The sequence below is a fragment of the Chiloscyllium punctatum genome, chromosome 41 (genome assembly GCF_047496795.1).
Source record: "Chiloscyllium punctatum isolate Juve2018m chromosome 41, sChiPun1.3, whole genome shotgun sequence".
Lineage (NCBI taxonomy): Eukaryota > Metazoa > Chordata > Chondrichthyes > Orectolobiformes > Hemiscylliidae > Chiloscyllium > Chiloscyllium punctatum.
The window spans coordinates 13,177,338-13,203,718 of record NC_092779.1 but is presented as its reverse complement, the minus strand read 5'-3'; the positions used below and the strand labels follow the sequence as shown (position 1 = coordinate 13,203,718).

The 26,381-nt window shown below is 38.9% G+C and overlaps 1 protein-coding gene across 5 annotated transcripts in view; it reads left to right on the top strand.

Moving 5' to 3' along the window:
- Nucleotides 1-26,381, top strand: part of ulk4 (unc-51 like kinase 4) — a 495,283-nt gene that overhangs the window by 151,502 nt on the left and 317,400 nt on the right. For all 5 annotated transcript variants that reach the window (XM_072560398.1, XM_072560394.1, XM_072560397.1 and 2 more), the window contains 4 exons: nucleotides 6,674-6,835; nucleotides 8,525-8,707; nucleotides 14,975-15,102; nucleotides 25,903-26,036. In XM_072560398.1, coding sequence (XP_072416499.1) covers nucleotides 6,674-6,835; nucleotides 8,525-8,707; nucleotides 14,975-15,102; nucleotides 25,903-26,036 — 607 coding nt within the window. The remainder of the gene's footprint in view (nucleotides 1-6,673; nucleotides 6,836-8,524; nucleotides 8,708-14,974; nucleotides 15,103-25,902; nucleotides 26,037-26,381) is intronic.

The window sequence follows — 26,381 nt, the reverse complement described above, 5'->3', positions numbered from 1 at the left end:
AGAAAATAAATTGGCTTTTGAAATACATATAGCCTTAATGTACCCTTACCAGATATGCAGTTAAATGGAGAAGGCAATATAATGAAGCGAACTGTTCTTTATTAATACCACATTGGCAGTGTTCCCCTGTGTGCTAATTATGGCAGCATCCTATTACATTTCTGCAGTGGATTTAAGGTGATGAGTTTTTTTTAAAGCTCCTGCTGTGCTGTCTACATAAAAGTTTTATCCAGTCACATTTCAGTTCACAATTAACTAAACTGACAGCATCTGTTAGTAGTGTTAAAGGTTAGGTCTTTCAGTTTTCTACTTAATGGTTAATCATCCCATTTTCCTCAATAGGCACAATGAACAGACATTACAGATGGCAGATTAAAAATGCATGCATTTGAGCTGACTTCCACTGTTGCATATGAATGGAGCTCCTTTATCCTCGCTCTCTATTACTATATTATCAAATGATATATTATTATGATGAGTCTTAAAATCAGCTTCACTGGAGTGAACAAAAAGTCAGATGCTGGAAATCTGAAACAAAAAAATGCATTGGAAACACTTTGTAAATCAGGCAGCCGCTGTGGAGAACAGAGAAGTTGTTTTGGGTATTGAAACCCACTCACTGCCCAGCTGTCTCACCTGCTGACTGTTCACTGAAGTGAAATTTACAGCGCAAGTCCTATTTTTAATATTGTAGATCTCTTCAATCATTATTGTTGATGGATAAATTTGTTCTTAATGCTATGAAACCAACAGTGCTTATAAAATTGTGGGGTTTCTCACTAGCGCAAAGAATATGACTGACGTCCACAGGGTATTCAAATTTTAATTATTAATGACGCTATTTGTGCTAATTGGTAGCCTGTCAATTCAAGGTGACATATGCAGGAATAATAACATTAGATCACACTTCTGCCCTGTTATTTTCCCAATTTAGTTTTCTCCACTCTATCCCCCCCACCCCCATTGTGTCGTGCTCAAGTATGTTTTGCAAGTGGAGAGAGCCTTCCAGTATTTCATCAATGTCCATCTAAAAAATAATTATTTTATTTAGCCATCATTAGTATCACAGGAGACTAAGGGGCATGAAGATCAAGTGCATCATTCATTTGGCACTCTGGGTGAGATCAGCTCATTCTCCACAAGCCAATGATCAAACCTCAAAAACAGCAACAATTTGGAGTTTTGTTGTGTCTTTAGTGTAAAAAAAACAAAGTTCTAACGCGTTTCACTTCAAATCTATAAAGATAATCAGGCAGTGAGCCACATCAGATAATATTAGAACAGATGACCAAAAGCATGGTCAAAGGCGTAGTTTTTAAGGGTATTTTAAAATAGGAAATGAAAAGGTTTTGGGAGGAACTTCCAGAGGTTGGAGCCTATACCCATTGGTGCTTTTTGCTCTGTATTTGACTGACTTTGAACCACACTTCGTATGCGTAATTTCAGTTGTATCTCAAATGTGTAAAGTTTCATAAAGACTAATCACCACAATTTGCTGAATATTATTTGAGCTCCACAGTGTTTGACATTATCTTGCCTCAGTATTACATGTGCTGAAGAGATTTAGAATTGGAATAATGAAAATGGAAATTTTACTTTTTAACTTCTCATCTTAGAAACAATACCAACAATGTCTGCCAAGGCAATATGAATGATTCAGATAAGCAATGTCCTCTCTATATTATTAATCTGGCGATTAGCAATCCCTGTCTGACCATTAAGTGAAATGCAGGCAACATATTCTGTCAACTTTGAGATAGTGGACCAAAATTACTTTAACATTGATTTTCAGCCACTAGCTCCCATTAACCTGGATTTAATTCACTAAAGTCTGGGTGCAAATAAAACCGTCAATTTTATGTAATGTTGGAATGTTGTTTTTCACTCTGGCTAAGGATTTGTTGTTGATCTAACGTTGGCTAGGCGAAGGTGAGTACTGCAGATGCTGGTGATCAGAGTCAAGAGTGTGGTGCTGGAAAAGCACGGCGGGTCAGGCAGCATCAGAGAAGCAGGAAAATCAACATTTCTGACAAAAACCCGTTATCAGGAATGAGGCTAGGAGCCTTGGGGGTTGGTTTAACTTTGTTTAACTTTGTCTACTGAAAATATTACTAGTATCAGTGCAAATTTGGACTTACTGATGTTTTGGCATCTTTTGTTGTTAAAATCTTTGAGCTTCAATCCAATTTTGAAATTGCTGATGAATCGCAGAACTTGTAGAGAAATTGTTTCTACTTGTGGGCAGGGCCTAAAATTAGGGAAATAAATAAGTTAGTTAATAATAAACCCCCAAAGAGAAGTTTGGCAGGAATTCTTTGACTGAACAATATAGTGCCATTGTGGATTCCAGACCAACTGGAATTGTTGAGGCAAGTGGGATAGATATTTTTAATGGGAAGTTAGATAGGTAGATGAAGAACAAATAAATAGATGGATTGAAAGTTTAAGTTAAAGTAAGGTGCAGTGAGATTTCTGGAGAACATTTGCACCAGCACAGCGAGAAAATAACCCTATGGCCTCTGGGACTATGGCAACTTTATGCATTGGCACAGAACTGTTGTGTTGAATGTCCTGATTCTGCTGTAAAATTCAATGTAACATGACATGATTGGCTTCCCGCCATGTCATGATATTTAATTTCCTAATTTGTGAACAGGAGGGAGTAGATTCCACTTTGATTATGTACTAAGCTAAGATTTCTGATGAACTGTGAGGGAAAAAAATATCACTGACTTATAAACTTTGTTTATTCCTTTGTCTCATTCTTTCGATAAGGTGTATCAAACAGCCAGTACTAAACAGATAAACAGAATGAAGGTGTCAACATAATTAAATAATTATTCTTAAGTAACAAAATATAAAGTAGTGCACTTTGGACTGAAGAATGGAAGTGCAATTCAAAAGTTTAATTCTCTAGCACAGAGGTTGTCGATGAATAAAGAAATTTAAAAGTCAATCCATATAATTTCAAGCCAACTTTTCTTCAGGACAAATTAGCAATTTTGTTTTAAAACAACGGCAATGCATTCTGATCATCATATTATGAGATACAGAATATAAATGCAAGAAGATATGACTGAAATTATACGGAGTATTAATGAAATCTGATTTGCTACGACCAATCTGCTTAATGATTCAATGGGATAGTAGCTAAGATAAAGAGGAAAAATTATGAACAGAAACTGGGTAAATTTGATTATCGTTACCTGAAGATGAAGAGATAAAGGGACGATATGACTGAGGTGTTTGAAACAGTGAAGGAAATTGACAAGTGAGGGGAACGAGTCTGGCCTTGAGTAGTGAACCCAGAATGATTGATTGTAATTTTAGAACTTCTGGTTGTTTGGTTGAAAATAAAGATAGGATGAACTATTTTCAAGTAAATGTGGAAAGCTTTACTTGAGAAGACAAATGATGCAAAATCAACTGGTGTCACAAGTAATTTCTAAACTTATTTGGGTGTTTAAAGTGAGTTTAAGTGGCAGAACAGTTTGCATGAGCAAAATGGTTGGCTGCTGTTCCAATTAACAATAAAGAAGTTGGACCTAAAAATGTCTAAAGGAATTGATTAGCTTTTCAGTGATATGAAGCACGAGGCTATGAGCAGACAAACAAAAATTGTCGATATAGCTAGGATGCGCAGGGAACGTCATGTGTTACAAACTTAATAGAGTTCTTTGAAGAGGTGACAAAGTTGATTGATGAGAGAAGGGGTGTAGATGTCATTTACATGGACTTTAGTAAGGCGTTTGATAAGGTTCCTAAGGTAGGTTGGGCAACAGGAGACAGAGTAGTAGTAGTGGAAGGGAGCTTCTCAAAATGGAGACCTGTGACCAGTGGTGTCCCACAGGGATCCGTGCTGGGACCTCTGTTTGTAATATACATAAATGATTTGGAGGAAGGTGTAGGGTGTCTCATTAGCAAGTTTACAGATGACAATAAGATTGGTGGAATAGCGGATAGTGAAGGGGACTGTCAGAGAATACAGCAGAATATAGATAGGTTGGAGAGTTGGACAAAGAAATGGCAGATGGAGTTCAAACTGAGTTCATTGCAGATAAATGTGAGGTGATTCACTTTGTGAAGAATAACAGGAAGGCAGACTACTGGGTCAATGGAAAGATTCTTAGTAGTGTGGATGAGCAGAGGTATCTTGGAGCCCTGAAAGTTGCCACCCAGGTTGATAGTGCTGTTAAGAAGGCATGCGGCATGTTAGGTTTTATTGGTAGAGGGATTGAGTTCCGGAGCTGTATCGTCATGCTGCAACTATACAAGATATTAGTGCAGCCATACTTGGCATATTGTGTACAGTTCTGGTCGCCCCATTACAGGAAGGATGTGGAAGCATTGGAAAAGGTGCAGAGGAGATTTACCAGGATGTTGCCTCATCTGGAGGGAAGGTTTTATGAGGAAAGGCTGAGAGACTTGTCTGTTCTCATTTGAAAGAGGAAGGCTAAGAAGAGATTTGATAGAGACACACAAGATGATCAGAGGATTAGATAGGACAGACAGTGAAAGTCTTTTACCTAGAATGATAATGTGAGCTTGTACGAGGGGATATAGCTGCAAATTGAGGGGTGATAGATTTAAGACAGATGTTAGAGGCAGTTTCTTTACTCAGAGAGTGGTAAGGGTATGGAATGCCCTGCCTGCCTGTGTAGTTGACTCGGCCATGTTAGGGAGATTTAAACAATCCTTGGATAACACATGGATGATGGTGGGATAGTGTAGGGGGATGGGCTTAGATTAGTTCACAGGTCTGCGCAACATCGAAGGCCAAATGATCTGTTCAGCGCTGTATTGTTCTATGTTCTGTGTAAATCTGATGTGATGCATTTTTGAAGGTGCAATTCAAGAGCGAACTATACAGTAAATGGAAAAGTCCTGGGGAAGTTTATATTCAGAGAGATCTGGGTGTTCAGGTCCATTGTTCTCCGAAGGTGGCAATGCAAGTCAGTAGAGTGGTCAAGAAGACATACAGCATGCTTTCCTTCATCGGATGGGGTATTGAGTACAAGATTTGGCAGGTCATGTTACAGTTGTATAAGACTTTGGTTCGACCACATTTGGATTACTGTTTACGGTTCTGGTAACACATTACCAAAGGGATGTGGATGCTATAGAGAGGTTGCAGAGGAGGTTCACCAGGATGTTGCCTGGTATGGAGGCTGTTAGCTATGAGGAGAGGTTGAGTAGGTTAGGATTATTTTCATTGGAAAGAAGGAGGTTGAGGGGAGACATGTTTGAGGCCTACAAAATCATAGAGTGGATAGCAAGAAACCTTTGCCCAGAGTGGAGGACTCGATTACTAGGGGTCACGAGTTCAAAGTGAGAGGGGAAATGTTTAGGGGATATATTTGGGGAAAGTTCTTCATGCAGAGGGTGGTGGATGCCTGGAATGCATTGCCAACGGAGGTGGTAGGGGCAGGAATGATAGCGTCATTTAAGATGTATCTAGACAGATATATGAATGGGCAGGGAGCAAAGGGATACAGATCCTTAGAAAATAGGTACCAGATTTAGATAGAGGGTATGAATCGGCGTAGGCTTGGGGGGGCAGTGGGGGGGTGTGTGCGAAGGGCATGTCCTGTGCTGTAATATTCTTTGTTCTTTCTATGTGAGATGTGATGCACAGTTTTGGAACAGTTATGTCTGAGTTTATGCACTAAATGATACAGTCTACAAAAATAGCCAAGGATAGTAGTCAGATAACAATCAGTGTGCAAAGTTTTAGCTGATGCCAAGCAGAATAGCTTTGATTGCCAATATTAACTTCTCAATATTATAAATCTGCCTCAGCATCCCAAACCACCTATAAGCCCTATAATATTTCACTCAGACATTTTCAGTAAAGTAATTTATAAGATCAGCTTGTTTATCCCTATTGTACTCCATATACTTGGCTCCTTATCTGATGCAGCTTGTTATCATACCAATACTGAGCTTCTAAAAACAGAACCAGTGCTTGGGGCTATATTGCAATGCTTCAAGACTTACAGCCTCAAGGGACACTTAGTCAATGAGCTATGATCAGAAATAGCAAGACTTTGTGAACAAAATAAAAAAATCACTTTCTTAATAGATTTATTTGCAATGTGTTTTGATTAAATTTTATATCATCGTGATACAGGGAACTGCCAGTGCTTCTTTAAATTGGCCCTATTCTAACATTATAGTCTTTCTTTGTGAGAAAAAATGCACTTTAATCCTTTTAAATTTGGTGGCACCATAAGGGATTTATTTTACTGTGTTCCTCCCACCAGCTTTCTGTTGAAGTTTCCTTGATGAGCTGAAATCCCGTGAATACTGAACATGTTGTCATGAGTTTTATTTGATGACTGCTCACCACACTACCACAGTAATTGAGCACGACATGGCCTCTGATGCAACATGTTTAATGAAAAAAAAAGTTGCAGCAAAAGATGTTAGGTATACTCGTCATTGCCAAAGTGCTGCAGGGCCACCCAGGCCTAACCAAGCTACTCTGAACAGGATGCTTTTTTGCTATTGTGAAAATAATTGGTGGTAGCACACCATGACTCAACAATCACAATTAAAATAAGCATACAACATATCTTCTGTATACCACCACCTTGATTGTCCTATCTTTACAAATTTGAAATGACTCCAAAAGGGTCACTGCATTCATTTCCAATGTGTTTATTCTTTATAGGGAGATCCTGTTACTAATCATTTAGCCGCAAAGATTGTGGAAAATGTCTGTACCACTAATTCATCTCCTGCTCAAGGATTCATTACTGGAGAAATTGGTCTGTTGCTTTGGTTCTTGTTTACACATTCAACCATGGACTCTCTGCGGGTGACAACTATTTCGGTAAACTATGAATATGAACTTAATTTATTACTATGCAGTTGTGTATGTATGGATTTCTTTTTAATAATGCAAGCACTTAAATCAAATTCATTTTCTTTTGAGGTAGGAACCCTCAAAATTTCCTTTTATCCAGTTTATTCTGTACTGGCCAAAATATCAGCCATATCTGAAAAAACAAAAAAGATGTCTAACTTCCACAGTTTTTGCTGTACAACTTTCTCATCTGACAGGAGAGCCAGCTTGACTCTCTTTGTCAGGTTTTTCTTTCTTCCATATTGTTGGAAAGTCACTCCTCTTAACTTGATGATTCCCAGCACCAGCAAAGTTATTAGTGATACCCCTATAAAGTGAATGATTCAACCAAGTGCAGCACTTCAGTGGTCCAACATCATGCAGTTATATCACTCTCTCAAATCAAGTCCACTTCTATACTTCTTTAAGCTTAACTGCTACTATCAAAATGTCCCTAGGTTAGTGGTTAAATGTTATTATTATTTAAGTTTGTTTGTCTTGATTGAAAAACAGGAGGTTTAAATCCCAGTTTCAGTTGTGTACTTAAAATATTTTTGTGAGCCTTTGCTGCAGGCCCAGTGCCTCATTAGAATTGATATCAGAAAATGTGGAGTGTGATGCTTTAGCTTAATCTCTAGCCAGCACTTGCATCTAACAAGGTTATGAGCCAACAAACAAATCTCTGATATTTCCCCATACCCTTATATTTCTCCAATTATTTTTTAAGATGCTAGTTGGTCATTCTGCATCACCCTCCAATGTCCCTCCTCCACAAAATCTTGGTTAGCCATTGTCTGCATTCAACTTTCTCCTGATGAAGGGCTTATGCCTGAAATGACGATTTTCCTGCTTCTTGGATGCTGCCTGACCTGCTGTGCTTTTCCAGCAACACACTCTCCATATATAGCATCCCAACTGTGGCCCATTAATGTATCTTAGCTTCAGAACCACTGTAATTTTCCTATTAATACATTACTCTCCTGTTCAGAGTAAGATCGCGAAATTACAGGCAATGTTTGTGCACCATTTTCTGACTATTCATCGTCAAATGTAATCCAAGCTCATTTCCAATGGGAACCAGATTGAATCGATTTAAACTAACTCAAAATAGGATCTTTGTAGTCAAAACAGTGACAGATCTTGCTCGCAATCGATATAATCTGGATTTGAGCCCAAAAATGTAAGGGCAGTTATCCACACAACCCAGTTCCCAGGTGACAAATTTTCATTCTTGGCTAAACTGCTGTAGCATGTTCACATCTTTTCCCATCGCTCCATCTCTCTGCGCACAAACCGTTCAGCTAATAAACAGTATTGATTGTGACCGTGGGCTTTACTTCTCTGACTGATGTTTGCACAAATTTTAAGAAAGCAAAGATAAAAGGGTAACATACCAACAAAATAGAACTAACTCAAGAAATGCATTTTAATAAAGCTGCAGTAAACATATTTAAATCCCAGCTGATCTCCTGGTCTGCTTGTTGAATTAATTCCTTATTATAAAATAGTGCTTGTTTTTTAAAGGACTGTTCCAAATCGATCAGCTAGTGCAAATTTGAAGTGAAACGAATGGGAATTCAAAAACAGTCAGAAAACTTTTCAGCCCAAATTGTACAATGCTTTATATTTGGTGTTTAATTAAAGTATATGTATAAAATTTTTCTTTGGTCCCAACAGGCATTATGTAGGATTACTCGCCATTCTGCGAGTGCTTTTCAAAGTGTCATTGACAAGGTCGGCCTAACAGCAGTACTGAATTCCCTGGTAGCTGGTATAAGCCGTGTTCAACAGTACATGTTGACCATGTTTATTGCTATGCTGTCATCTGGTGTCCACTTGCAAAGACTGGTGCAGGAAAAGGTAGGGCACAAGATTCATTTCGTTCAGTTCATGTTGACCTGATCTCACTGTTTCTGCTTTTGAAATATCTTCAGACCTGAAATTGGGCTCATTTTTCACAGTAAGGGTGTGAAACTTATTTTTCCCATATCTCATTACTTCTTTTGCTATCTGTAAAGATGGAGTTGTGGATAGCAATTGAGTAAATGGCATGTATTTCTATATGGAGGTTAACGTCTCTCAGCATTCACAGTGCTGAAAAGGTTTGGATCATTCATATACAGAAACAAACACCACAGATTAGATCATTGTCCTAACTTTACCTAAAATTACTCTATACATTTTTTTTCTCTTATACTCATTCCTTAAGCTAATGACTCCAGTCCACCAAAATGTAATAGAACTGGATAAGTTTCCACAAAATTTCAAGTTTTTAATTGGAGGAAGGCACATTTTAATGGTATGGGACAAGAACTTTCAAAAGTTGCTTGGACTAGACTGTTTGTAGGTAAAAGGACTTCTGACAAGTCGGCGTTCAAGAATGTGATAAGAGCTCAGAGGCATTTTGTTCCTGTTAGAGTGAAAGGCAAGGCTAACAAGATTTAGAAACAACGGATGACTAAAGATATTGAGGTTTGAGTCAAGAATAAAAGCGAATCTTATTTTAGATAAAGATAACTTGGTCCAGTTGAATCTCTTATTCAATATAAAGACTGTAGGGACATTCTTAGCAGAGAAATCATGAAGGTAAAGAGAGGATATGAGATAGCATTGGCAGTTGAGGTTAAGGATAATCCAAAGAGATTCTACAAATACATTAAGAGCAAGAGGATAACAACAGAGAGGTAGTTAAAGATCAAGGAGGTCATCTTTGCGTTGAACCCCAGAAGATGGGAGAGATGCTAAATGAATATTTTGTGTCAGTTTTTACTGTGGAGAAAGAAATGGACTCTGGAGAATGTAGAGAAATAAACTTTGATGCTTTAAAAACACATTCACAATACAGAAGAGGAATTTCAGAAGGTCCTAGAGAATATAAAAGTGGATAAATCGCTGAAACCTGATCTAGTCTCTGGGACCTGACCTGATCTCAGAATGTTGTGGGAAGCAAGAGAGGAAATTATGAGGCCTCTTGCAAAAATATTTGCATCATCTATAAATGTCGATGAGGTGCCTGATGACTGGAGGGTGGCTAATGTTGTATCTTTGTTTAAGAAAGGTTGTAAGGAGAAACCGGGAATCTTTAGACCTGTGAGTCTGACTTCGGTTGTGGTTAAATTATTAGAGGTGATTATGAAAGATAGAATCTATGAACGTTTAGAGATAGCATGATTTTTTGTGAGGAAAGTCATGTCTCACAAAGATGATTGAGTTTTTGATGGCATAGCAGTAGGAGTTAAAACATAGAATATTACAGTGCAGTACAGGCCCTTTGGCCCTCAATGTTGCACCGACCTGTGGAACCAATCTGAAGCCTATCTATCCTACACTATTCCATTTTCATCCATATGTTTATTCAATGACCATTTAAATGCCCTTAATGTTAGCATGCTCCTACTACTCTGAGTAAAGAAACCACCTCTGACATCTGTCCTATATCTATCACCCCTCAATTTAAAGCCATATCCCCTCGTGCTAGCCATCGCCATCTGAGGAAAAACGCTGTCACTGTCAACCCTATCTAACCCTCTGACTATCTTATATGTCTCAATTAAGTCACCTCTCAATCTTCTCTCGAATGAAAACAGCCTCAATTTCCTTAGCCTTTCCTCATAACACCTTTCCTCCATACCATGCAACATCCTAATAAATTGCCTGTAAATCCTTTCCAAAGCTTCCACATCCTTCCTATTATGTGGTGATCAGGACTGTACACAATACTCCAAATGCGGCTGCACCAGAGTTTTGTACAGCTGCAGTATGACCTTATGTCTTTGGAACTCAGTCCCTCTACCAATAAAAGTTAACACGCTGTCCACCCCTACCAACTTGGGGATCTATGTACTGTACATGGACACAGAGATCTCTCTGCTCAGCTACACTGCCAAGAATCTTATCATTAGCCCAGTACTCTTTATTCCTGTTGCTCCTTCCAAAATGAATCACCTCACACTTTTCCACATTAAACTCCATTTGCCACCTCTCAGTCCAGTTCTGCAGTTTAGCTATGTCCCTATGTAATATTGTTTATTTAGATTTTAGCAAAGCCTTTGACAAGGTTCAGGATGGTAGACTAATTAGTAAAACTACGTCACATGGTATACAGGGTGAGCTTGCCAATTGGATACATAATTGGCTTAATGGCAAGAGACCGAGAGTAAGGTGGAGGGTTGCTTTTCAGACTGGAGGCCTTTGACCAGTGATGTTCCACAGGAATCAGTTCTGGGTCCTCTTCTATTTGTTATTTATATAAATGATTTGGGTGGGAATATAAAAGGCATGGTTAGTAAGTTTTCAGAGGACAACAAAATTGATGGCATTGTACACAATGAAGAACCATTTCTAAGATTACAATGGGATCTTGATCAAATTGGTCAATGGGCTGAAATATGGCAGATGGAATTCATTCTGAATAAATGCGAGATATTGCATTTTGATACAACAAACAAGGGTGGGGTTTATACAATTATTGGTAGGGCCTCGGATAGTGTTGTACAACAGAGGGATCTAGGATTGCAGGTACATAATTCTTTGAAATTTGTATCACATATAAACAGTGTGGTTAAAAAGGCATTTGACCTCTTGCCTTCATGTCTCAGTGCTTTGAGTATAGGAGTTGGGATATTACGTTGCGGTTGTACAGGACATTGGTGAGGCTTCTTCTGGAAGACTGTGTCCAGTTCTGGTTGCCCAGTTAAACAAAGGATATTCTCAAGCTGGAGAGGGTTCAGAAGAGATTTACCTGGGTGTTGCCGCATATGGAAGATTTGAATTACTATCAGTTCTGCTATAACATGTGATCCTTCAACGCGAATTGACTTTAACACAATTGAAGAATTTTGACCGATATTTGTAGAACGCAAACTTTCCTTACTTGTAATGGCTATAGTGCAGTTCTGGCTCCATTAGTTTAAATGGTGCAGTTATTGTGCAATTTTCTTATAACGTACGATCACATGGGTCCACAGGAGCCAACCGGACCTCCCAGTCACCACCCATTTCAATTTTCCCAACCGCTCCCTTTCCAACATGACCTTCCTTGGCCTCCTCCATTGCTAAAACAAACCACAGCTCCTATTGGAGGAACATCATCTTACCTTCTGTCTGGGCACCCTACAGCCCAGAGGAGTCAACATTTGAGTTCTCCAGTTTCAAATAACCTCCCTCTCCATCCCTCAACTCCCTTCCCAGTCCCTCTCCTCCCCTCCCTGCTCCCTGTCCCCAACCAGATTCATTCTCCCCATTGACCAACAAAGCCATACCCTCTACCAGCCTTCACCTACGTCCACTTCACCACTCTGCCCCTGCCTCCCCCTTTTATCTGCAGCTCCCCACACCGACCCCCAGTCCTGAAGAAGGGTTACGCCCAAAACACCGACTTCTGCACCGCCTGGTGCTGCCTGACTGGCTGTGTTCTTCCAGCCTCCTGCCCATTCTTACTTTGTATGGCTTCCATGTGAGTCCATCTGAAATAATCAAACATACCTTGCAGTTCAAGGACAGTTAAATATGGGGAACAAATGCTTGCCAGTGACACCTACATCCCATGAAAGATTAAATTTACTAAGATAGAGGCAAAGGGTTTCATCTGAAATGTGTGTGCACTTGAAATTTGTGCTTGAACTTATACCAAGGAGTCCGTTGTGGATTGTTTAATTCATAGGCAGGTGTGATCCTTCTCATTCATCCTTAAGTAAGACATCTAATGTTGTAGCCCGTGCACTTAAATTCTTGAGAAAAAGGTATGCCTTAAAATTCACTTCTCTAATGAATCAAGTCATTTTTTTTTCAAATATTTGATGAGACCTGTATTCTCAAAATTAAGAATTACAAACATTTGCTGTTCATATTTGAGCCCTGCAACTTACAAAATGTCTTTTAATTGCTCATGCTTTGTAAGCAGTATTGGAAATAGCATTCAACATGTTCAAATGTAGCTAAAATCTGAATTGGGAAACAGATTCAAAAGGGAGAAATGTCAAAATCTGCAATGGACTGATCATTACAGATCTTCGATCAGTGAGGCTTATACTACTGCCAAAGCAGCCAAATCCTTGTCACCTGTAGCTTGGGGTGAAGCTTTTCACTCTGTTATTTTGCAATGGTGACATCCTGCAAGGCTGTGAGAAATTGCAAGAACTGAGATTCAGCACTATTCTTTACTTGCTCCTCCCTATATATGTAATTTACACCAGCTCCACAGTCCTGTGAGATTTCTGCATTCCTCTAATCAAGGTCTCTTGAGCATCCCCAATTTTAATCATATCATCATGGGTCATTATGATTTCACTTGCTTAGGCTCAAAGCTCTTAAAAACTGTCCTTATACAAGAACCCAAGAAAGGATATAATTATCAAAGAAGAAGTGTAGTGAAGGCTCACCAGACTTGTTTCCCAGAATAGCAGAATTATTGCTCCTATTTTCTATGTTTACACCTCTCTGCACTTTCCACCTTATGCCCTTCTTTAAGATGCTGCTTAAAATCTAACTTTAACCAAGTTTATGGTCCTCTAAACTAATACCTCCTAATGTGGCTCAGAATCATACTTCATTTTATCACATTACTGTGAAGCACCTTGGGATCTTTCATTCTGTTAAAGGCATTGTACAAATATAATTTGTTTTTGATGATATTCGGGGTGAGACCACAAGAAAAGCTCCTTAGACATCAAGCAATCTGAGCAGTTGCAGCATATGTAAAAACATCAGTCAGCATTTCCATTTTGGAACAGATGAAATTAGGAACTTACGTGAGAAATCATGGGAACTGGTCAACATTCCAAGACTCTGTTGTGCAGCATGCTGGAACATTCCTCAGAATGGTCTTTGAGAGAGCTGAATGCATTGAATTGTATCCCCTGACTTGGGAACAAATGCCATTTCTTACTTCGTATTGACCACTTCATGAACAATATGCTCAAATCTGACAGATTGTCACTAGTAGGTGGACAACTTTCTCACAGGTAGTGGAAGCTTTGAGGACAGAGCAGGCCTCTTCAGGCTGTCAGTTATCAGGGACCACACACATTAAAATAAGACTGTTTGATTTCCATGCTACTTCAGGGAGTTGACCCATCTGTCACTGCTTCTACCTGAAATTTCAACATTGTGCTGCTGATAGTTGCCTTTGTTGGTGTCTTTGCCACTGCCTTGTTGGCTTAATCGGAAACCTGCACCTCCAACTTTCTTGGAAGTGTCTTCACCAGCTGAAGTCATTGAGAGGTTGGTTAAAGATAAATCTGATATAGGAAAGGTAATTGATATAGAGAAGAAAGTAAAAAGGCTCATTCTCAAAAGTTAATTCATATTGGTACAAATACCTGGAAATAATAATAATTTGGACTACCATAAATGGAATTTGCTGATAACCTCTTGAAGAACAATGGATGTAAATATAAAATTAACCTTATATTAGCTCCTGTCCTGTGTCATTGAGTCACACATCACGCAAAACTAGGTTAAAAATGTATTATAAAAATGTAAACAAAAATTACTCCACTAACCTTTCTTCAGACTAGTGGATTAGAAATGTTAACACTGTTTTCTCTCCACAGATGCTGCCAGACCTGCTGAATTCTGCAGCATTTTTCTGTTTTTATTTCAGATTTACAGCATCTGCAGTTCTTTGTTTTATTTGGTTGTATTAAGGCTGCTGCTTTTGGTAATGTGAGTATAAAAAGCCTGGCCGTACATGTTACACAGTACAGCCCGGTACCAATTATGACCAGCTCTCAGCCCACAATGTAAATTCCGATCATTCCCCAAAACGGAATCTCAGAAAAGAATGAGAACAATAGAAACTTTGAAAAATCCCAAAAATGTATTTTAAAATTCTATTTTGGAAGTTACATGGTCAGTATTGATTCTGCTTTTGCATTACAGATGTGCTAAATTAACTGATTTTAACTTTCACACTACACTTTTGGAAAGTCTCCAGATTTTTGGCCAGGCCTGTGGATTACTAGACCAATAGTATAATTATGTTGCCACCATGTCCATTGCCTGCGTAAGGTTGATTATTTTAACTGTAAACATATACCGATTTTGCAAAAAACATTATGCATCTGTAAATTGTTTTCATACATTTGTAGTACTTTCTCTCAGTGCATTTTTTTTCCTTTCTTGCAGGAATTTGTCACAAAAGTTGCTCGTTTATTAGAAAGTCCTTCAACAGTAATTCGAGCAAAAGCTTTCCTTGTCTTATTGGAAGTTTTAAGAAACAACAAGGAGATGTTGTTGCTTTGTTGCCAGACAAGGTAAAGAGAACAATAAGAATCCACGCACAAAATTATGTTGTCATTCACTTAATTTTATCCACTGATAATCTGGTAATGAATTTTATCTACAAGCTACACAGTTATGGTTGTTCTGAATACTATGAATATACTTCACAATTTTTTTCAGTACCTGTTGAGCTGCATCTGGATCCTTTCAATTTGATTCGGGCAATATTTAATATGCATGAAATTTTGTTAAGACTTTCAGATTACAGAAGAAAGGTTGTTTGAAATTTTATATAACTAAGTTTTTTTAAATTGGGAAAGCAAGATGAAAGACTTACTGCTAGATACCACAAGGAAGTTGAAGGAAATAATAGAATTTTGATTATTTTTTGTAAGAGTACTGGTAACTTAATGATGGATAGTATCAACAAGCCATTATTTTCCAAAACTATAGGGGTGGTAAAATGGTTTGTCTGTTTGCATTGCTGCTACCTATTAGTGTGGAGTATTTAAGGATAATTTGAAGTGACAGAAATTGCAAGGGACGAGTGCACTGCCAATTTGATGTCATAAGTTGGATGTCCATTTGATTTTGGGGCTCTGGTCTCATGTAAACAAAATTGCTATTCTGTTGTTTCTAAATGAGCACCAATACGTAGGTGGAGTGAGTCAGGAAACCTAGTAGTGCCCAGCAGAGGCTGAAAAACCACAGAGGCACTGACAGATGACAGGGTGACTTTTGTGTGGACAAGAAAACATTCATGCTCACTTTAGCAGAAGGTGAATTGATTTTTAAAAAGCTCATCATATTTTCCAAGTAGCCTCTTAGGATTCCTACTAAGTACTGTTGATTGATTTGTTCTGTATTCCGTGCTATGCAGCAAGACTTGAGCAGTTAAGTTGCATAAGTCTAACTACTGGAAACCCAAAATTGCAGCATGATCCTACATGTATTTCATTAGACTCAGATTTAAATACGCACCCAAGACTCCTGCCTATTTTGAATAGAAATACAGATGACTTAAAATATTGTCTGTTGCAAACTGTAATAGCTTGCCTTGGGCAGAAACTCTGCAGAAATTCATTTTTTCAAGTTTTGTCCTTCTACTTCCCATTTGTGCTGAAAAATAAGGTAGTAATCATACAAAAATGACCCCATCATTATATTTGGACCTCAGCTAAGAAAAAAGGATCCAGTTTTACAAATTGACTCTTTTTCTTACTTGGTTTGATTGCAAATGTATCACTCTGACATTCATAATCAGAGAAACCTGTGTCAGTTGTATTTTATGAGTACAACCATCTACTACAATGTCAAAACTGAAAAACTAAATATACCTTATATTTCCAAAAAAAAATGTCATCTTACCCTCTTGCCCATTGTTTGACTGCCTTTCTGCTGCCTGATCTCCTGCTTTTTGATACTTGTCTGAATTCCTCTTGTAATGTTGCCCATGCTCACTTTCACCTGGCCCTACCCCTGCAAATACAACCCATTCCTGCTACCTCTCATGATATCAGGAGAATTCAAATGAAATAAAGTGCCATGTTTATCTCCAAACAAACTATTTTAGCAGCTCATTTCTTTCCTCATTTGCAGCACACTGAGCTAATGATCAATGGACTTCAGGTTAAAGGATCATTACAGTTAATTGCAGGATAAATATCAGAGTTTAAAGGAAAGAAATGGTTCTATGAAATATGATTACATATTAAAAGAAGGAACTAATTTCTCCCACAGAAGCTATGTAAAAAATGGTTAGTTAGAAATGTGCCTGTTTTTTTTAATTTAATAGGAATTGCAGTTGATTTTGTTTCACTATTCCGACAAAGCAGAAGATGTTTGTAGTCACATGTATTGTGTGTTTTCTAAGTATACACGGTTGAAATTAGAAAAAGTTTACCTCTGCACCTGAAGATATGGTGCCAGGCGGGATCCCTCGGTCTCGATATCGGCCAAAAGAATCAATGTGGTCCGTACTAAGCAAGGCAGCCTGACTCCATTCTGTCCAGCAACACAGAGGTTAAAGCTTCTGTGCTCCGTGGAGAAATTGTGCAATTACAATTGAAAAATAAGCATTTTTATTATGTTTTTTGAGAGACAATACAGTCTTAATTACAAGAAAAGTCCAATCAACTGTAATATGGTGAAGTGATTGGCAGCAGTTTAATCCAATGATATTCCCTGGAAAAGGGTTCTTAATTATGTAAATCACCAACTTATGGTAGGAGTTCAAGGTTCATTCGAATGGTCAATTAATGTGTCAGTATTCATTTTATGAAAACTCCATTGTTTGCCTTATCTTCTTTTTCAGCTAATCCAGCAAAGTAACTGTACAGGTTCACAAAATCAAATCATAACCTGCAGCTATTTTGTGTTATTTTAAATTGAAAAGCCATTTTGTTGTTAATAAAAACCTACATATATTTGTTGCTTCTGACAACAGCCTAAGTTCAAATTTTAAATCCTCATACCCAATGTCTTCTGTAGAGGAGGGTAGAGGATATATTACAAGGATAGGTGTATAAATAACAACACGATGATGTTTTCAGACTCAAGAAAGATACATTTCTTGATTTTCATAATGGGATGGAGAAAGCACTTTACAAAACATAATTTGAGTTAATGTAAGTAATGCCATTGGAAATTTGCTGTGCATAGAGTCTGTTAGTGTGTCATATCTTGGTACAGAAGCAGCAATAGCTGATCTTCATCTTCTGCGATACAGTACTCCACTGCGCTTTCTGGTTTCTGCACATGAATGCAATTTTTGCGAAACTTTCAACTGAATGCAAGTCACTAAATTGGCCACATTGCATGTTGAAGGACAGAGGTAAATTAGCAGACCATATTAGGCATCAAAATATCTCAAGTAATTTTCTGGTTGCACTGTTTGTATCATTGAGCATATTGTTATCTACATTTGTTGGACAGAATTCATATAGATTTTCTGACTTTGAAGAGAGTGCCGCAACATCTCCATTTTACTTGCCAGTTTGTAGTGGCATTGCATTGCTCCTGATGACCCCTTGAATTTGGAGGAAAATTGTAGAAGCCTTCATTTTTATGTGTTAAACTGCGCTGAAATTAACAAAGATGGCTGAAGTCCTCTTGAAGAAGTAATTGGTCATGAAGACTAGTGTCACAACCCTTGGATGGAAGTTTAATAGACCATAGCCTTCTAGATTGATTGTGCTACCTAAAAATGAGTGATGCCCCCATCTGGCAAAAAAATAAAATGCTGTTATGGGGAAAATCGCTAGTCTCGGAGTCAAAGTCAGGAATCAATGACAGAGTTTATTGTACCAGGAAATACCGGAGCTCCTGGGAGAGAAAGTCACCAACAGCACTGTGGTCAGCTGTGGTGCTTCTCTCGACTCGGACCACATGTCAAATACTTTTATACATCTTGTGATATAACAGGTCAGTCATCAGATTATTCTCTTTGTAACATGATTTGTTTATAGTAATCATTGCAGAATCGTTGATAGTTCGATACAGTCATTGTCAGTTCCAGTGCAACCTTTGTTAATTTCAGCGCAGTTTGTTGCCAGTTTCAATGCAGACATTGTCAGTTTCAATGTTTGCGCGGAAGTCCATTGCTGTAATAATGAGCACTAATTGCTCTTCCTGAGAAGGATGATTACTACAGCCCTGACTATTAGCACTTCGTATTGCGTTAGCGTTTCTATCAAAGGTGTTGGCTGGACCCAGACACTTCGGCAGGCAGTGTACGTTACTCATGTGTATTCTTTGCCCAATCCGCCCTAAACTAATCAACTAGGTTGTGAGTGCATAATGCTGGTGGCCCCAAGCAGTGTCTATATTTTCTCTGTTGTCTCTCTCCCTATTGTAATCCAGAGGCCATCTTATGTGTCGAGTGGCCAACTGATGGCTCAGCAGCCATCTTGTGTGAGCATGTGCCTAGTGTCACCCTGCCCAGTGCCATCTCCCACTGCAATGCGAAGGACTGATGGCTTCAACAGATATGTTCTCAGTTGTAATTATATTCTTGAGAATGCTAAGCAATGATGGCGTAGTCTTCCTGAGGTTTATCATAACTGTTGATAGTACGTGAGGGAAGTGACCTTTGAAAAGCTATTGTTACATCGAGTTTTGATGTGCAAAGGAACTGTGAACAACTGCTTAATTTATTTTGTTTTTGAAAGTGACCTTGCGGATAGTGAATAACATACTGGTTGCTATTAGCAATTGCCAGCATTCCAGTAAGAAACTGAATTGAATGTAGTGTTCTTTCTGTAACCTGTAGTACTTTTTTTTTGTTTTACACTGTAAACTCTCCAGTCTGCAACATATAGAACCAAGTTATTTCTAAAATTTGGAATTTTTTACACTACAAAATGGCGTTAGAATGTTTAACCATACCATAACTGTAATAAAAATAGATTACATTTTACATGGATGAGGATTTGGATAGGAGGACCCATAACTTAGGGCATGCCTTGGGCCTCCTGACCATTGGTCTAAGACTTAGTATGCAGCTCAGGGAATCCATGACTCCTGTCATGCCTGCAAGACCAACAGTGATCATCAATGGCGCAGAATTGCTGAGTTCTAAACAGCTGACAAATAAATATTTGCCTGAAGCAATAAACAGTTACAAAGTATTATAGGCAATAATAACAACTATTTTACTTATCCACGTACTTGATTTTCTATATCTCTGAAGAAAAGTGCTATAGTCCAGAGTTTGAGAGTTGCTTGGATCAGCTCAAAGGATTTTCAGACAACTGGTGTTTCCTTCCAATGGGTTTTCCAACGACAGAAGTCCTATTGTACCAGTTTTTGATTTATTTGTGTCAAATGTAATTTTATGAAAATCCTGTAATGCAGAAAACATTATTTTTGTTAATACTTATAAACTATAGCCCATGTAGAGGAAGATAGTGTATTCATTGCTGTTGTCAATGTCAATCAAATGATTGCAATCTGAAAATGAATGGAATCTAATTACGAATTATGAACTATCAATATACATTTAAAGTAGGCTTGATTAGCATTACTTTCTCAGGGATAGTAAAAGTTATGTTTAATAAATTTTCTTATTGAAATATATTAAAATTACATCCACCAATTTTATTCACATACAATAGAGTATGTTTCTTGATATAAAGTCTTTCAGATTTCAATTTTTCCATATGATCCATATGATATAAATCTCACAATGCTGTTTCTTAAGATCTAACTGGGTAATGTTACTGGGAAATGTTTCCTCCTATATTTTCTTCATTCCCCCAGTTCAGTTTATGTGAAGAAAAAAAATCTGTTCCTTATTCTGCAAAGTTATTGTACATAGCAGTGCATTCCCTGTCATATCTGATCTTACAACCTGCAGTTTCTGCAACAATCTGATACCCTCTTGAGGCGTCTGCTACCTGTATGTATAACTTTACAAATAAGATGGTCAGTCAAATCTGGCAATCACACACACACACACATATACACACACACACACACACACAGATATATATACACACGCGCGCACACACACACGTGAATTTTGAGGCAACTAGCTTTCAGCCACAATTTCCTCTAATAGCTTACAGTTTATGAAAAGCAAACATTTGAGTCAAATTTCTAATTATCTTTAATCGTACATGGAGCAGATGTGCATTTGACAAGTAATATGTTCATAATTGATCATTTTAACATGCTTTATTACTTACAAATATGAACAATTTGCGATGAGACTGAACATTGCTATGCTCTCCATAAATTCAGTTCTTAATCATATACTTTTAGAGCAGCCTATTTGGACTTCTTGTGACATGCTTGACATCACATCTTACAGGGGGACTTGAACCCAATCCTTCCGGTTCAGAAATTGGGAGATATTTTCTAATCAGTCTATTTCATGCTCCAGAGCAAGTGGGACTTGAATTCAGGTCCCTTGATTCAAAGACAGCGTGCCACAAGACCCTCAAGTGTGTTAATCATATTCATTGTTTTCAGGTGCCTCACAATCCACTTCATATTCAATGACAAAGCCTACAAACAAATCAACGGAACACCCATAGGGTCCCCAATATCAGTGCCCATAGCGGAAGCAGTAGAAAGTGAGGACTGCAGATACTGGGGATCAGAGTTGGGAGTGTGGTGCTGGAAAAGCACAGCAGGTAAGGCAGCATCTGAGGACCAGGAGAATCTATGTTTTGGGCATAAGCCATTCCTGATGAAGGGTTTATGCCTGAAACGTCGATTCTCCTGCTCCTTGGATGCTGCCTCACCTGCTGTGCTTTTCCAGCACCACATTCTTGACTCATAGCGGAAGCAGAGACTAGAACAAGTAGTGCTCACATCTATCCAACCCAAACCTTGGGTCCACTAAATGGATGACACCTTTGTCATCACAAAGTGGAACAAGTTAGAGGAAACATACAACCATCAACAATATGTTGACAGGCATAAAATTCACAAAAGAGGAGGAGGATGACAACAGACTTCCATTCCTAGACGTGGCAGTTGAATGTACAGTTAATGGAGAGCTTCAAATCAGTGTCTACAGAAAGACAACAAACACAGACCACATACTTAACTTCAGAAGCAATTATCCCAATACCCACAAAAGGAGCTGCATCAAGACATTATTTCGACAACCTACATCACACTGCAGCACCCAAGAACTACAAACAACAGAAGAAGAATATCTATACAACATTTTCAAGGAAAATGGTACCCAACAAACACAGTCCGCCGATTCCTCAGAAACAAATCCAAACAAGCAGTCACAATGCAACTGAAAACTATAGCCACATTATCTTACATCAAAGACATATCAGAAATGACTTCCACTCTACTCAGACCCCTTGGCATCATGGTAGCCCATAAACCTACCAACACACTTAAGCAGTAATTAATGAATCTAAACGATCCATTAGATACTACCAGCAAAACTAACATAATTTACAAAATACCATGCAAGAACTATAAAAAATGCTACATCGAACAAACAAGCAGGAAACTTGCCACCAGAATAATGAATACCAACTAGTCATCAAAAGACATGACCCACTATTACTAGTTTTCATACATACAAAGAAGGACACCACTTTGACTGGGACAGCATACACATCCTAGGACAGGCGAAACAAAGACATGCATGAGAATTCCTAGAGGGCTAGCATTCTAACCGGACCTCCATCAATAAACACATCAATTTAGGCCCCATCTACCTTTCCTTAAAAAAAACAGAAATGACATCACCCACCTTAAGAAATCAAGACCTATAAATAGAGAGTTGGGACATACCACCAGTGCTTCACCGGAGACTCTGATGATGTTACCTAGTCATGGTGATGAAACGTCTGAAAACAAACCTTCCAGCTCAACGAGCTAACTTACATTCATGTCATCAATTGGAGCTACAAATCTTCTCAAAGATCACTATCAGGTGATCAGTATTAACTGATGGCTCATCTGTGCTTTCATATGGAAGTACGCTGAATGAGAGATTTTGCTTGGAAGTCTGGAGTAAATGCAATGTGTGTCTCTGTGAATAAAAGCCTGGAAGTGAATAAAGACTAGGCTCTAGTATCCTAACCTTGCCACCAGGATAACAGAATTTCGCAACATTAAACATTTTATTGGTAATGTTGCGTAGCTTTTACCAATATTGCTTTGTCAAGATTGCAAAAATGTCAATTGACAACATAAAATTCAAGGATATTGCACAGGTGGATAAAAGTCAATTCTATGTAAATATTTCTAAATCAGTTACCTTGGTGGGATATAATCATAAATCGGACTGTGGTAGATCATGTTGAGGATGTTAACAGAAACTAAACATCTGTTAGATTTCTGCAGCATTGATAGCTTTAGGCCATATTTCAGAATAATTTCTTCAAGCAATTCTGTCATGTAAATGGAACATTAGCTAATCTGGTTAAAAATCACACAACACCAGGTTATAGTCCAACAGGTTTAATTGGAAGCACACTAGCTTTCGGAGTGACGCTTCTTCATCAGGTGATTGTGGAGGGCGCGATCGTAACACTGAATTTATAGCAAAAATTTGCAGTGTGATGTAACTGAAATTATACATTGAAAAATTGATTGTCTGTTAAGCCTTTCATCTGTTAGAATACAGTGATAGTTTCACTTCTTTCATGTGTAAATCACAAAACCCTTTTTTTTAAAGTTGCATTCTCGGGTTAGCTGTTAACAATGGTGATAGCTAGACAATATGTTGAAGGTGTTAGCCCCCTGTGTTCTCTGTCTATGACCTGATGTTTAGATTGATTCTAATCTAAAAAGTGAGATAGCAGAATTTTATATAAATTCATGAAGTTTTTCAGCTCAGAGTTCTACATGAATGTATGCAGTTTTTGAGCAAAGTGCAATGTAACTCTGCAAGTACAAATTCACCACACAAAATATATGTGTGCATGTGGGTCTTTGTCTGTGTGTGTGTGTGTGGTGTCTTAAGTCTGTGAGGGGGTGCATGTGTGGGAGTGTGTGTGTCTATAGGGTGTGTGTGGGTGTCTGTGTGCGCGTCTGTGTGTACCTGTGTCCGTGTGTATGTGAGAGAGTGTGTGTGCGTGTGTGTGTGTGGTGCAATGGTGATCACCTGTAATGTGACATGAACCCAAGGTCCCGGTTGAGGCCCTCCCTATGGGTACCGAACTTAGCTCTCAGCCTCTGCTCGGCCACTTTCCTCTGCTGCCTGTCCCGAAGTCCACCTTGGAGGATGGTCACCCGAAGGTCCAAGGCTGAATGTCCTGGACCACTGAAGTGTTCCCCAACTGGGAGGGAACCCTCCTGTCTGTTGATTGTTGTGCGGTGCCCATTCATCCATTGTCGTAGAGGTAAAAACAATGACTGCAGATGCTGGAAAGCAAATACTGGATTAGTGGTGCTGGAAGCGCACAGCAGTTCAGGCAGCATCGCTCGTTGGATGCTGCCTGAACTGCTGTGCTCTTCCAGCACCACTAATCCAGTACATCCATTGTCGTAGCCTTTGCTCGGTTTCCCTAATGTACCATGCCTCCGGGCATCCTTGACTGCAATGTATAAGATAGACAACGTTGGCTGAGTCACATGAGTACCTGCTATGTACAAGGTGGGAGGTGTTCCCACGCGTAATAGTGGTATCTATGTCCACAATCTGACACGTCTTGCAGCGTCCACCGTGACAGGGTTGTATGGAGTTGTCCTGAGAGCCGGGCAGTTTGCAACGAACAATGATCTGTTTGAGGTTTGGTGGTTGTTTAAAGGCAAGTAGTGGAGGTGTGGGGAAGGTCTTGGTGAGGTGCTCATCCTCATTGATAATGTGTTGCAGGTCATGAAGAACATGGCGTAATTTTTCAGCCCCGGGGAAGGGTACCCTGTCAGTTGCAGCACGTGTCTGTCTCCTGAGGAGGTCATTACGGTTCCTTGCTGTGGCACGTCGGAACTGGCGATCGATGAGTTGAGCATCGTACCCTGTTCTTGTGAGGGCATCCTTGAGAACTTCCAGGTGTCCGTCACGTTCCTCCTCATCTGAGCAGATCCAGTGTATGCGTCCATAGGGAATGGCTGTTTTAATATGTTTTGGGTGGAAGCTGGAGAAGTGTAGCATTGTGAGGTTGTCTGTGGGTTTGCGGTAGAGTGTGGTGCTGAGGTATCCGTCCTTGATGGAGACGCACGTGTCCAAGAATGAGACAGACAGTCGAGAGTAGTTCATGGTGAGTTTGATGGTGGGATGAAACTTGTTGATGTCACTGCGTAATTTTATCAGTGACTCCTCGCCATGGGTCCAGAGGAAGAAAATGTTATCAATGTACCTGGTGTACAATGTTGGTTGGAGATCCTGCATAGAGAAGAAATCTTGTTCGAACCTGTGCATAAAAATGTTGGCCTATTGGGGTGCAAATTTGGTCCCCATGGCTGTACTGTGTGTCTGGATGAAGAATTGGTTGTCAAAGGTGAAGACGTTATGATCGAGGATAAAGCGGATGAGTTGTAGGATGGTGTTTGGAGACTGGCAGTTGTTGGTGTTGAGTACTGAGGCTGTTGCCGCGATGCCATCCTTGTGGGGGATGCTGGTGTAGAGTGCGGAAACGTCCATTGTGAGAAGGAATATTCCCGGTTCGACTGGTCCGTGGGTGCTGAGTTTCTGTAAGAAATCCGTAGTGTCGCGACAGAAGCTGGAGATCCCCTGTACAATAGGTTTCAAGATGCCTTCCACATAGCCAGAGAGATTCTCACTTGGAGTCCCATTGCCCGACATGATGGGACGTCCCGGTGTGTTGGCTTTGTGTATCTTTGGAAGGCAGTAGAAGTCGCTTACACGAGAAGTACGTGGGAAGAGGGCGCGTAGGGAGCTCTGAAGGACTGGATCCAAAGTTCTGATCAGTGTGTTTAATTCTCGGGTGTGTTCTTTGGTCGGATCAGCTGGTAGTTGCCTGTAGTATTCCTGGTTGCTCAGTTGTCGGTACACTTCCTTGCAGTAATCTGTTCTATTCTGAATGACAATCTTTGGGGGGGTGGCTTTGTAGTTTAAAATTGTAATTTGAATTTTCATCTTGGTTTAAATTTACTTTTATTAATGCAGAGATTCTTTCTTGTGCAGGTAGTACATATATATTTCAAATATTAGTTTGAGCTAATATGGTGAAAATATTATGATTGTATGTTATGTGCAGTTGATTACTGGGAAATTATATAGTATATATGTTGTAAGCTAATAATTAAATTTATGGGTTAGGTGACTATAAGAGAAGATTGACTCTGTGTAAAGTTAGAAAATAGGGGTTATCATGAGGAACCTTTCAAAGCTAACATACTTCAACATTTGTCTTTGGTACTAATCAACTATGTTTTGTTACCTGCAGGTTAGTGATGTATATTGAAAGAGACAGCAGAAAAGCCACACAGGGAAAGGAACAGCAAAGCAACAATGAGTACCTGTCTAAATGCCTGGATCTGTTAATCTGTCATATTGTCCAGGAGTTACCAGGAATAATAGGTAAACTGAACAAATAATGTATGAAATATGGGGAAGACTAGTTTACTAATCAAATTCTGACTCTACATTATGTGCAGTTGGTGCAGAGTTGCTATTGTAACAGAATGTCTGCCTTCGTTAACAAGAATACCAAGTTGTTTGCATTACAGCAGATATTCTAACACTTGAGACATCAACAGAAACCTGGTAATCTGAAGGAGATACGAGTCAATTAAAAGCTTGTATCAAACTTGATTAAAAAGGTTTAGGTCCAAAACAAATATGGCATAGAATAGGTTACAGTTCAGTATCATTCAGTGTCTTCAAATATTTTTTAATGTTTCCTGAAACATTTTCAATGATACA